General features: G+C 53.5%; 1 protein-coding gene across 1 annotated transcript; it reads left to right on the top strand.

Moving 5' to 3' along the window:
• The first annotated feature begins 236 nt into the window (after window positions 1-236).
• Window positions 237-10,483, top strand: Niban3 (niban apoptosis regulator 3). The gene is made up of 15 exons (XM_021219679.2): window positions 237-696; window positions 1,798-1,928; window positions 2,775-2,900; window positions 3,174-3,288; window positions 4,710-4,874; window positions 4,981-5,096; window positions 5,169-5,273; window positions 5,372-5,534; window positions 6,238-6,428; window positions 6,521-6,679; window positions 7,417-7,533; window positions 7,608-7,715; window positions 8,272-8,383; window positions 9,325-9,408; window positions 10,180-10,483. Exons 1-15 carry the CDS (start codon window positions 642-644, stop codon window positions 10,203-10,205), a joined length of 1,773 nt encoding a protein of 590 aa, XP_021075338.1. The 5' UTR covers window positions 237-641; the 3' UTR covers window positions 10,206-10,483.
• The last annotated feature ends 2,750 nt before the right edge of the window (window positions 10,484-13,233 follow it).

Here is a 13,233-nt window from a genome sequence, read left to right on the forward strand (position 1 = left end):
AGAAAGGAAAGGGATGTGGGCGTGAGGACCCCATGTGAGCGCTATGTCCCTTTCTCAAGGGGGAATTTACTGCTTTGCCATTGATGCATAGGACCTGCCTCGTGCTTCAAGATGGCCACTTACACTCCAGCCATCACATTCCAGCCCCTGGAAAGGGAAGAGAAAAGGAAGGTGCCTAAGGGAGCAGGCTACATGGGGATGGGTGGGTGTGGCAGGGTTCCCTCCATACGGATAACCTACACCCTGCTCGTTCATTTGTTCAGTCAGCAATCCATTCCTCTGGTTTTCAGAGATAGGGCTTCATGTAGCCCAGGCTGGCCTCCATGGCCTAAACTCCCCATCCCCCGTCTCTGCTTTCTGAGTGCTGGAATGGCAGATGTGCCCCACCCATCCATCTGTGTCAGGGCGTTGTTTTTTTCTCACACTCCCTTGGTCTCCCCTGGGGCTGTCCCCACTACCCCTGACAGAAACCACCAGTCTTGGTCCAGCCTGTCCCTAGAGGCCAGGAGGGGGCAGGTGAGGACAGGAGGGGTGGAGGGTGGTACCAGATGGCCATACGTACCCTCCTGGCACTTGGGCCACTCAGCTGCCATCTAGTATCCTGAGCAGAGGGACCCAGGACAGCTCTGTATGGTGGCAGGATGGGGGCACAGCCTTCCTGCCCCCTGGGTAGGCGGCAGCGGCAGCAGCTTCAGGGTAAGCAGAGAGGTCAGGGTTGGGTCACGCTGCCACTGCATGCGAGGCCACGCTGGCATGTGCTCCTGGTGCCAATACGGGGTTCATTATTTTAACTGTCTCTGGCCTTGCCAGGGGTGGGCTTGTGTTGAAAGATTCCAGTTTTTTGTTTGTTTGTTTGTTTGTTTTTTTGAGACAGGGTTTCTCTGTGTAGCCATGGCTGTACTGAAGCTCACTCTAGACCAGGCTGGTCTCGAACTCAGAGAGATCAAAGGCACACTCCATCATGCCTGGCTCTGGAGGGTTTCAGCTTGAAATGAAACCCAAGTAGCTGGATACAGTGTTGCACACCTGCCATCCGAGCACTCGGGAGACAGAGGCATGCAGATCTCTGGGAGTTTGAGGCCAGTCTGGTTTACAGAGTGAGTTCCAAGACTGCCTGGCTATATCAACTCTGTCTCAAGACAAAACAGAGTAAGATGTGAAGTTCTTGATTTGTTAGTGGAAGCTAGGGCCCACTGAGGGTGGGGGTAAGGGCAAGGTCAGGTGGTCTCTAAGGCTGGGAAGTCTGTGCATGGACACTGGGACTTGACTAAGAATTAGCTCTCAGTGGGAGAAAAGCCAAGGCCAGGCTGAGCTTCAGCTCCCTGTTCTGTCCCACACCTTGACCTGGGAGAATGTCCAGACCAGCGGGACTTGGTGGATGTTCCCAAGGGAGGTGGCTAGACCAGGCTGGAGGAGGGTGTGTGGTTACCAGTGAGAGAATAGCATTTGTGAAGGGGAACAGCCCATGCAGAACCCTGCATGTGCTGCTGATCAATCATCTCTCCAAGTCCCAGGATTGACTGCCACTGTATTTGCTGTGTGCCACTGGGTAAATAAATTGCCCTCTCCGGGCCTCTTTCTCCTGAGATGCAGCAACATATTTGGAAGAAAGGCTTTTGTGTGTGTACATATGCTTGCCAGCGATTGACATCAGCTGTCCTCTGACTGCTTTCCACCTTATTCACTGAGGCATGGTCTATGCTGGCACTCACCAGTTCTGGCTACTCCAGCGAGCCAGCTGGTCCTGGGATGACAGGCAGGTGTCCTGGTCCCATTGCTGATCCCTTCTCACTACAGGTCAGGTGGATGGCATGCTAAGGACCTTCCTGCCCTGTTACCGGAGGCAGCTGGCTGCAGCTGTGCTAAGACACATTTCCCAGGAGCTGGGGCCCCAGGACCCAGCCGGATGCCAGCTGTCCCACACCAAAGTGAGTACCACCAAGGATGAGGCTGCCTGCCACACACCCGGGGACCCAGCTGTAGTTGTCTCTCTTGCATTCTCAGTGGTGCTGACATGAGACTGTGGGTGTGGGGCTGGGGAGGGCTGACCACAGGACCTTTGCACAGGTGGACCAGGAAGCTCTGGAAGTGGAGGCAGGCTGAGGAGGCTTGGGGAAGTGAATTCCCTGCAGGGACACAGCATGTGCAAAAGTCCTGAGGTTGGCAAAGACAGGCTAGATGTGAGCGGGCCCCCAGCTGTACATGGGCTTGCTCCATCTGTTGCGGCCACCATGCCAGGGAAACGCTTTTCATAAGACCCCATGTTTTTTGTCCCCTTATCCCTCTGACTCTTGGCAGCTCAGAGGTTGTTACTGAGATCTAACAGCCTAGAGCTGGAGCTACTAATAGGGTCCAGGGCCTTCATCTGTCCCCTATCTTGGGAGAGTCTTTGATGAGGAAATTCAGGACCAGAGAGGCAGAGTGAGCACCTGAAGGCCACACGGCACAGATAAAACTGGGACCTGGGGTTTCCCACTGGCTCCTTTCCCTCTGCTGAGGAGAGGCTCTGTGGACAGAGGCCCCGCTCTGGGGGCTCTCCCTGTCCCATGCAGTGCATCACCCACACCTGATACAATTTTGTTTTTTGTTTTGAGATGGAGTGTCATATAGCTGGTCTGGTCTTGAATTTGCTGTGTAGCTGACTCCTTCCTCAGCCTTCCCAATGCTGAACTAACAGGGTCTGGATAGCAGCTGCTACTTTTGAGCTTTGGGAGTGTTGAAGAGTTCAGACAACCCCCAAATCTGCTCGAGCCATAGCCAGCACCCCTTTCCAGAAGCTGCCTCGAATCAGGGAGCACCAAGGGCCCTTGACCCTGCTTCAGGGCCACCCACCACAGTGGCAACCAACCTTCTGTGTCCTGCGTGGAGATGGGCGTCTAGAATGGTTCAGTCACAAGGAGGTCAGTGAACAACCAGAGTCCCAGCCCAGAATTCCCCAGTGAGGGACAGGGGGCGTGGCTCAGAGGTGGAGCCCCTGCCAAGAATCCCCCAGTGAAGGGGTAGGGATGTGGCTCGAGGGTGGAGCCCTGGGCAGTAACAGGCAAGGCCCTGAGTTGCACAGAGGGCATATGGAGGGGTCGTGGAGTGTGTTGTAAGCTGTGGGTGTTTGCTGACTTGCCTCCTGTACTAGGGAGTAGCAGCCAGCTTTGTCTCACGTCTTTGTCTGGTCACAGAACTATGAGTCTGGGGGTCGTCCACTGGGCTTCGCAGCTCTGACAGGGTACACACTGCTCACATCCCAACGTGAATACCTTTGCCTTTTGGACGACCTCTGCCCCAGCTCCTCTGGTAAGGCCCTCTGGGTCCCCTTAGTAATTTCCCTTCCTCCCAGTCCTTTGGCCATTCCACCATCTCTGTGCACTTCATAAGGCTGCCCTGGGCTTCCTCCACCAGTAGCAATTTCCTACCCACAGTGTGTGTGACTCCCAACACGTCTGCAGATGTTGCCACCCACCCCTTGGTGTGTGGCATTGACCCTTGCTTTGGGAAGGAAAGGAAGTACCCCACTGTTCATGGGAGAAGGTCAACGGAACAAAACCCACGTAGCAAACCATCTACGGAACAAAGCAAAGGTGCTGCTGGTGGTGCACGGGGAGGCGGAGGCAGGGTGAGTTCTATGCCAGCCTGGCCTGCACCGTGAGCTTCAGGCTGCCAAGGCTACATAATGACACCCCCCCCCAATCACCTATGTGGTGGTTCACAACCAGCTGTAACTCCAGTTCCAAGAGATCTGAAGCCCTCTTCTGACCTTCGCAGCCACCAGGCATGTCCTTGCTGTGTATACAAACATACTGGGAAAACATTCGTACACATGAAATAAAGTAAAAAAGTTTTAAAATAAAAGTCAGATGTGGTGGAGCATGCATTTAATCCCAGTATTCGGAGGCAGAGGCATGTGAGTTCGAGGCCAGCCTGGTCTACAGAGTGAATTTCAGGACAGCCAGGGCTACACAGAGAAACCCTGTCTCAAAAAAATCAAATCAAAACAAAACAAAACAAAAACAACCCAACAAAAACAAAATTCAATTAAAAGGGGAGGGACTGGAAAGATGACTCAGTGGATTTGAGTTTGATCCTGGCACTCGCATCAGGCTGCTCACAACGGTGTCTATACACACAGTCACACACAGTCATACACAGTCTCTCACACACAGGCATACAGGTAATTAAAAATTATTAAAAAAACAACAACAACCCATGCAGTGTCAGTAATCTCTCCTTGCAGTCTCTCTGCAAGGACAGAGACAGTGGGAAGCAGTGGGCAGGTTTGGGCCAGCGTACAAGCCCACATGGGTTCTGGGCTTCCGGTTTCTGTCCCTGTTCACCTGCTCCAATAAGATGAATTGAACAGTCAATCTTGCAGGGTCCACTCGTATTAGGGATTCTGCTGTATGTAGGTATTTGGGGGGGAGGGGTGGAGTTCAAGAAGGTTTCTCTGTGTAGTCCTGGCTGTCCTGGAACTCACTCTGTAGACCAGGGTGGCCTAAAACTCAGAAATCCGCCTGCCTCTGCCTCCCAAGTGCTGGGATTAAAGGCGTGCGCCACCACTGCCTGGCTCTGTATGTAGTTTTTGAGACAAGATTTTTCCAGACTTCCAGACTGGTCTGTAAGTCACAATCCGATGACAGGACACCCTACACCGGGCTCTTTCAGGCTGCTGTCCTAAGAGAATGAACAGAGGCCTGAAGGGCGACTTTTCTTGCTTTCAGGAGACCTTGCCCTGGAGCCGCTGCGGGTGCTGGAGGAGCCCGTGAGCTTCGCGCTCTTCCTCGTGCACCCCTTCCGGGCTCACCTCTGCTTCTGCGCTCGCTCTCGGGGGGCGCAGCGCGCCTGGAGGCTCGGCCTGCAGGGTGCCATTCGTCTGAGAGCCACCGGTGCGTTGTGGGAGCAGCGGGGTGGAGGTGGGAGCGGGCGGGAGTTAGATGATCGGCGGAGGTGCCGGGCTCCCTGAGCGCAGTGCGCTCTCGTTTGGGCCTTCAGTTCTGCAGCGCAGCCGGGCGCCCGCGGCCTGCGCCTTCCTGGATGCCGTGCTCCTCTATCGACGACGCCGGGGCTACGCTGGGGGAGACGACGGGATACTGGGCTCCGACGCAGAGGTGAGCGGTGTCCCGCAGACCCCGGGCGCGTGTCGCCGTCCGCCGCCCAACAGCAGTGCGCCTCCCCTTCAGGTGCTGAGCGCCGAGCTGATGCGGGAGTTGTTGCCCGGGCTGCGAGCACAGACGCTCCGAAGCCTGCGCGGTCCTGGTCGTGCCCGAGCCCGTGCATGCGCGGAGGTGCGGAGCATGGGGTGGCAAGGCATGGGGAGGGGAAGAGAGGGAGGGGACCTCCCTAGGACCCATAAGCTCACCCAAGCTGCCTTCGAACTCTGCAGTTCCTCGACGCCGTGCACGCGGCCGTCCTGGCCTGGGCATCCTCGGGGCTACGTGCTTTCCAGCCAGAGAAAGACGCACTGCTGGCCGCTCTGGAGAGGATGGTGCGCTCAGACCTTGAGCAGATCCTGCAGCAGCGCGCACTCGGGGCCCAGAGAATAGAAGGTGAGAGGGGCGGGGCGGGAGTGGTTCCTGGGATGAGAGGCGGGGCCACAGGCGAGAGGTGGGGCTAGGAATCCCCTGAGGGAGGGAGGGGAGGCTGCTTGGTGAGCCGGGTGTGGTCACGGAGCGAGGGGAGTGGCTTGGGGGTGTTGGCTTAGGAGGCCGAGGGGCATGTTTATGAATATTAGAGGAGTGGCCTGCCCGGAGCAAGCCTGGAATTTCCAGAGCTGGACCGGCTAGCGAGGGTGGACTGGAGGCAGGATCAGAGCGGAGCTTGCAGGGAGGAAGGCACTTGGTCAGTAGCAGTTGGAAGGCGGGACGTAGTGGGGCCGGGCCTGGGATCTAAACTTGGGGAAGTAGCAGATTGAGCTTAGAGTCACACACTGGATCCTAGTGGGATGGAGAAGGGCACCGCGAGAGGGCGTGGCCTGGAGCCTGGACTGACCAGGCCTGTTAAATTGTGGACCAGGTAGGGAGGCAGGAGGTAGCTGTGGCCTTGCAGAGTCTGCTCTGCTGACAATTATCAAGACCCGGGTTTGAATCTCCTTCCACTTCCTCTGCATATGCCCTTGGGCCAGGCCTCACCGCGCCTAGCCTCAGTTTCCCCAGCTATAACGTGAGTATCCAGCTGGCCCAGCTGGTCTCTGCTCCTATACATCCGCTGAGTGCCCGGTGGGGAAATCACCAGGCCCACATCTCCCCTCAGCCGAGATCCAGGACGCGGTAGAGGCGTGCCTGTGCCAGAAGGTGGACCCGCAACTGCCCCAGCTTACCCTTGCGCTGCTGAGCCCTGTGGAAGCCACGCTCCGAGCTGTTCGGACCCTTCTTATCCGGGGGATGGACCGGCTGTGTCACTACCTTCGCAAGAACCCTTCTGGCACTCGGCTGTGCAGGGAGGTGAGCACGTAGGCCAGTAGTGGCTTGTCCACTTTGGTGTGTCAGTATCAGAAGCCAAAGATAGTTTCTCATCCGACTGTATGCATACATAGGTTTATGAATTTGGGGAGATACCATGGGACCCAGAGTTGATGCAGGCCTGCTACCGGGAGGCAGAGAGGAACCACAACCATCTGGTCCAGCTGGCAAGACCCTTTGACTTCCTGGGGATGCGGAGCCTGGTGTTTGGGGCCCAGGACCTTGCACAACAGGTGAAGAAAGTGAATGGGAAGGAGGATGCTTTGGGCACATCCCCAGGGGAGGGAGGGAAGGAGGGAGGGAGGGAGGGAGAGAGAGAGAGAGAGAGAGAGAGAGAGAGAGAGAGAGAGAGAGAGAGAGAGAAGGAGTGGGCAGCTGGTAGGCAGGCCGAGCCTGAAGACAGTGCAGACCCTGTGAAGGGCAATAGGGGGCTCATGCACTGGGTGTGTGAGCAAGGACAGGGACACAGGGACATGACTGGAGGTGGGTCTGCTGTCAGGTGTCAGGAGCTCCCTCTATAAAGGACAGAGGTGGAGTAGGCTGGGACAAGCCCTGATGCAGATGCAGGTGTTGTCGATCAGGCCTGTTCTAGCACGGAAGAGGTGGAGGCAGGGGGATCGGGATGTCGGGGTTGTTCTCAGCTTTATAGTGACATTATGTGAGGTCCTGTCTCAAAGAAGAAAGGCATGTTTGGAAGGCTGAGGGGTTGGGCCCTGCCATGAACATGGTGTATGAGGGAGGAACAGACCGAGGTGATCCACTGAGCCTGTCACAGTTTGTACACTGCATAGCAGTGCTCCCTCGGGGAGCCTGACCCCTGGCTGGTACCATCTTCCAGAGAGAAGGAAATCTTTCCTGAGACTAGCTCCTGGAGGACGAGGCAGGGGCGGGCCAAGTTCAGCTGCTGGGGCGGCATCAGGCGTTAGGAGCCTGAGGCCAGAGCAGGGGTCATCTGGCACCTTCTTCACAGCTCATGGCGGCTGCAGTTACCACCTTTCTGCAGCTGGCTGACCAGTGTCTGACATCAGCTCTGGACCGCAGCCAAGCAGCTGAGCAGCTGGCGAAAGTCAGGGGCCTTGTGCTGAAGGTAAGGTGTGTGGACGGGGTCCCCATGGCCAGAGTTCTGAGGGCCACTATACAGGCTGCCTGTGACCCCTGCAGAAGTTCACCTCAGACAGTGAGACTACTCGATGGAGGTTCACCCGGGACTGGCTGCTGGGGATTTTCTGGCCCTTTGTATGGAGCCAGCTTGGGCTGAGATGTAACTTGGTGAGTGGACACCTGAGACATCTGTCTGGCAGGGACAGAGTGCTCCCCGGGCTGGGTGGGGGGCTCTCTTGGGTTTCCACAATGCTCTTTGCTTTCTCAGTAATCTTGGTTCCAACCCCCCACCTCCACCCCCACCCCACCCCCACCTACTAGCCACACCCTCAGAGTTCTAGCCCAGTTCTGCTAAGCATGCACAGGGGAGAACCACCTGTGCAAAAGTCCTGGGGCAGAGAAGAGCCAGCTGAGGCTGGAGAGGGAAGAGAGTGGGAAGAGTGTGGGTGGGAGGGCCCAGCCTTCCAGCTACCTAAAGGTCAGGGCCATCAAGTATAGGTATGTCTTGGGTGCTAACAGGACACCCCAGGGTCACAACTATGGCATTTGGGAGGCAGGATGGATGGATGGGCCTTAGTTCATTTCTGATACTGTGACACATGCTATGGCGTGTGGGATTGTGGGTGAGCAAGTCCACATTACAGAGAGGGAAACAAGCCAGAGATCCCAGCAGGTCATGCCAGAGCTGGGGGAGCACAGGCCCTATCTCTAGCCATGTTCCTAGGAACCGCCAGAGGTGGATGGGGATATCCTGGCCATGGGCTGGCAGGTTCTGACCACCGAGGGTGTCTACAGAGATGTCATCCAGGGCCTCCTGCTGCAGAGGATTGACAGAGGTGAGCTCCCCACTGTGGCTCAGGGAGCTTCTTGTCCCTGTCTGTGCACACTGAGCCTCGTTCAGTCCCTGTCCTTTCCTGTGGAGGCTGGCACAGGCCTGGAGGGTGGACTATGTTGGGGCTGGATGAAGGAGAGACACAGGGAGGAGATTTTCAGGGTTATGGTGAAGTTCTGAGGAAAATGAGAGGCAGTTGTCAATAAACATGTATTCATTCGACAAACACTCCCTGGTACCAGAGAGTTGATGGTCTGGAATGCTGATCGATCAGGAAAGCTTACAAAGCCTGCCTTTGAAGATGGTAGAGGGAAGAGGGACCCAGAGGGTTAGAGGAGCGGCAGAAACAAAGATGGTGGCACCCTGGAGCCAAGGAACAGGAGGAGACTTAGATGTGTGGCCAAACAAGAAAAAATGGAGTTGTGGTGGTGATGGAAGCCTGCCATCTAAGCAGTTCTCCTGCCTCAAACTCCTGAGTTTCTGAGCCCACATGGCCAGGAGAGTACAAGTTTGTTTGTTTTAATTATTTGCTTTTCTTTTTTGTGCATTGATGTTTTACCTGCATGTGTTTTACCTCCATGTTTCCAGTCCCCTGGGTCTGGAGTCACTGACAGTTGTGAACTGCCTTGTGGGTGCTAAGAACTGAACCCGAGCCATCCAGAAGAGTAGCCAGTATAAGTCTTAAATGCCTCCAAGCTAAGTCCAAAAATGGTGACCTGGATGAGCTTCTGATCCTAAGGCTTGTGTCCATCCTTAGGGGAATTCCACTTAGCATTGATTTGTGATGTCTGCACAGGCAGGGTTGGGTAGGGATGCCAGTCTCCTGGCTAGGTGGAGTGCAGATATCAGTTAGCAATATCTGTCCTTGGTGAGACACTGAAAGAGGTTTCTGCAAGCCAAAAGCTGGGCATCCTTAGTTAGGTCCAAGGGTTTCTCTTACTCTAGAGTTGAAGAAGGTTCTTGGTGCCGGTGACAGAGCCTGTTGTCCAGCTGACTACCCGGTGGCCCAGTGGGACCAGGAAGGAGCAGGTGAGCACCCTCACAGGTCCTGCACATGGCAAGGAATGGCTGTGGTTGTGCAGGGTGTTTAAGGGCGTGGCAAGGGTGCAGTGGATGGAAAAGAGTGACTTTATCTCCTAACATGACCCTGTTGGCTAGTGTCATAGTGAACAGGTAGAGAAGATCCAGGCTCGGACACACAGGTGGGTGGAGATGGTGACAGGTTTGGGGCCTGTAGCCTAGACAGCAGTGGGGTGGATATCTTCTTGGTAGTTACTTTCTGTTAGCAGTACTGGGAGGGGGAGAGTGATGGTGGCTTGCCATCAGCAAAAGCACTTGGAGGCAAGATAGCTCGAGCTCACTTGTTGCACAGCCATTACTGACTTAGACTCTGTGACCTTGATGTGGGCCTAGTTAGTAGTAACATGGAGTCACCAAAAGACCCTTGGCATGGGGAGACTTTTATGTACCCTCTGCCTGCCATACATACCAAAGGGGCCCGAGTCCATCCCTTTAGGCATGTTCAACATTATGGGTAAATCCCCGGGGATCTCAGGGTGTGAAGAGGCAGGCTAGCCTTCTTTCGGGGATCTCCAGAGTGTTCCACAACTGTGACCCATCTGGCCAATCCGCTGTGTCCCACAGCACTGTCAGTCAGGTTTTCTTGATTTGTGAGCCCTGTCCATCCTTCCACCTCATCACCTGTGTGGATCCTTCAGGCCCCACACCCAGCTTGTAACAAGTGACATTCTTGTGCCTGGTAAGACAGGGAACACCCAGGTGACAGTTGTCATTTCACAGAGGAGGAAGCTGATGCTCAGATCTAAGACACAGAGAAAGTGAGAGAGAGAGAGACTTACTCTGCAGGCCAAATGCAGCCGCTCCATACAACATGGCTTCCAAGAGCAGTCGGCAGCTGAGTCTTCACCCATCCACGCCCACCCTGGAGGACAGCGCATAAAAACCTGGAGTGGCCTCCCTGGGCCAAGGGCATGAATGCTTCTGGCTTTGTAACTTATGTATTCAACAAAGCATCATAGGTGGTATTTCTGCTAAAATTTGTACACTCAGGTTCTGAGCTAGCCTAGGCTACCATAATAAAATACTGTCTCTAAAAAACAACCCAAACCTCTGTTAATAGGATACATGTAATAACTTAATTGTTTCTTAAACATTTGTACGTTTCTTTTTAAATTTGTTTACTTTGTATGTGTGTGTCCAGGCATATGTGTGGGTCTGTGGAGGTCAGAGGACAGTTTACAAGGGTTGGGTTTTCTCTTTCCATCTAGTGGGTCTTGAGGATCAAACTCACGTCACCAAGCTTAGTGGCAAGCACCTGCTAAGCCGTCTCACTGGCCTTGTTTTGACATTTATCAATTGCTTGATTAAAAACTACTTGGATGACTAAATTGAACTTTAAAATGCCCAGGGCTTCAAGCTCGATTGACCAGAGCCTTGCAGCTACTCTCTGCCTGAAGGCTCTGGGATCTGCTGTCCTGGCTTCTGGGCCAACACTGCCAACCTCTCCCTCACCCTGGCCCCCCACCCCAGGTCGCTGCTTCCCCAGCTGCTTCTGGGCAATTCCAGGGACTTTCACTGGTGTTCCCCGGTGTTCTGGAGGAAGCTGGGAAGGAGTGTGGACCAAGAGAGGTGGGGGGGGGGGGAGGATGCGGGGAGGGGAGAGGACAACCACCTAAGCAGTCCAGCTGTGTCAGCCTCAGCCCTTATCTCCCCCCTTCACCTCCCATCCATCCCACCCCACCCCTGCCTTAGTACTAGAACATTTTAATTTAACTTATACATCTTGCATCTATCTCTCTGGATGCAGCCAATGTCCACTGTGAACCAGGCTACAATGCAGATGCTAATTCCAGAATCAAGGCATGCAAGAATGTGCCCCACTGCCTTCTTTGAGAGCACCGGTTGGTTGCCAGCACCCGCTGTCGTTTTAGTTTACTTCTGTGGGTTGAGATTTCATGAAGTCTACAGGGTATAGACTTTGGTCTTGTAGTTTTGTTTTTTTAATGAAAAATTTCAAACATGCACTCAAACTGACACTCATATATGTGCCTCAACATTGACCAAGTTAGCTTGCTCTGCCACCCCTCAGAATGAGTACTTTCTTTTCCAGAAATGCACAAACATGTATTTGACTTGGGGGAGTATCAGACATTTCTTTGTATGATAACAGGTCTGGATACTTTGTAACCAAGGCAGGGCACCAACTCCAGAGATCCTCCTATCTCAGCTTCCTAAGTGTTGGGATTTTAGATGAGTAATCCCAAACCTGGAGAAAAGTTTATTATTGTTTTTTCATTTTCTTTTGTTTCTCAATTGAAATGTACTCTCCTGTAGCCCAGCTTCCCTGGGTAGCTGAGGATGATCTTGAAACCCTATCTTGACCTGGGAGTGACAGGTTACCAGCACTAACTAGCTAAGAATTACTATTTATAAAAGTTGTTAGCATGGTTATGGGCAAATATACCCTGGAAGGGCTGGGACATGGTGGTGCATGCCTTTAATCCCAGCACTCCAGAGGCACAGACAGGAGAATCTCTTGAGTTTGAGGCCAGCCTGGTCTACACAGTGAGTTCCAGGACAGCCAGAGCTACACAGAGAGACCCTGTCTCAGAAAAACAGAACAAAACAAAAAAGCCTGGAAGAGTTCCCATGGAAACATGGGCAGTGTCTCCAGAAAACCTATTCAACTGGGTTCAAATGGGAATCACTCCTTTTACAGAAGGACATTGTGGGTGGTGTTTGTGTATACCCTTTCTCATTCTCCCTTCCCTCATGGTGGCCACTCAATCCTTGGGGCCAGTCAGTGAGTGCAGCTCCCCAATAAAACTACCCATCTTTAATCTAATCTTGCATAAATTGGCTCATTTCACCAGTGGTGGAGAAATAACCTATCAGGAGATGTCTTGTGGACCCTAGGGTCCTCTGAGAGGCTAGGGACCAGAGTAGGAAAATCTATGTGGATTTTACCAGTCTGCTGGCCTGGTGGGATACGCCTGTCCCAGAACACAGGAGAATGAAGCAGAAGTATCACTGTGAATTTATAGAGTAAACTTGGGGTACAGTGAGTTCTAATGTGATCAGAGCTTGCCTAGTAAGGACCTGTTTTAAAAACCAACCAACTGCCGGGAGGTGGTGGCACACGCCTTTAACCCCAGCACTTGGGAGGCAGAGACAGGTGGATTTCTGAGTTCGAGGCCAGCCTGGTCTACAGAGTGAGTTCCAGGACAGCCAGAACTATACAGAGAAACCCTGTCTCGAAAAAAAACCAAAACCAAACAAACAAACAACCAGGAGAAATGGGCTAGTGAGATGGTTCCGCAGGTTAAGGTGCTCAGACCTGAGTGGTGTTCTATTTCCAACACCACGCGGTGGTTGACAACTATCTGCAACTCCAGTTCTAGAGGATCTGATGCCCTCTTTTAACCTCCTTAACACACACACACACACACACACACACACACACACACGTTATACAGCCATACATATAGGCAAAACACTCAAACACAGAAAATGAAAACAGCAAGAGCAGGAAGGGGTGCACACAAGCCATTTTAAGGTCAGAGGGCAACACAATTTGGGGACTGAGAACTCTGGATCCTCAGACATGGTAGCAAGTGATTTTACCCACTGAGCTATTTCACTGGCTTTTTTTGTTTGTTTGTTTGTTTTGTTTTGTTTTGTTTTTTTTGGTTTTTGGTTTTTCGCCCTGGCTGTCCTGGACCTCACTCTGTAGACCAGGCTGGCCTCGAACTCAGAAATCCGCCTGCCTCTGCCTCCCAAGTGCTGGGATTAAAGGCGGAAGGCAGATTATGCTCTGTCTGCTGGCTCATTCTT

This window comes from Mus pahari, chromosome 19 (genome assembly GCF_900095145.1).
Source record: "Mus pahari chromosome 19, PAHARI_EIJ_v1.1, whole genome shotgun sequence".
In the NCBI taxonomy this organism is placed as follows: Eukaryota; Metazoa; Chordata; class Mammalia; order Rodentia; family Muridae; genus Mus; species Mus pahari.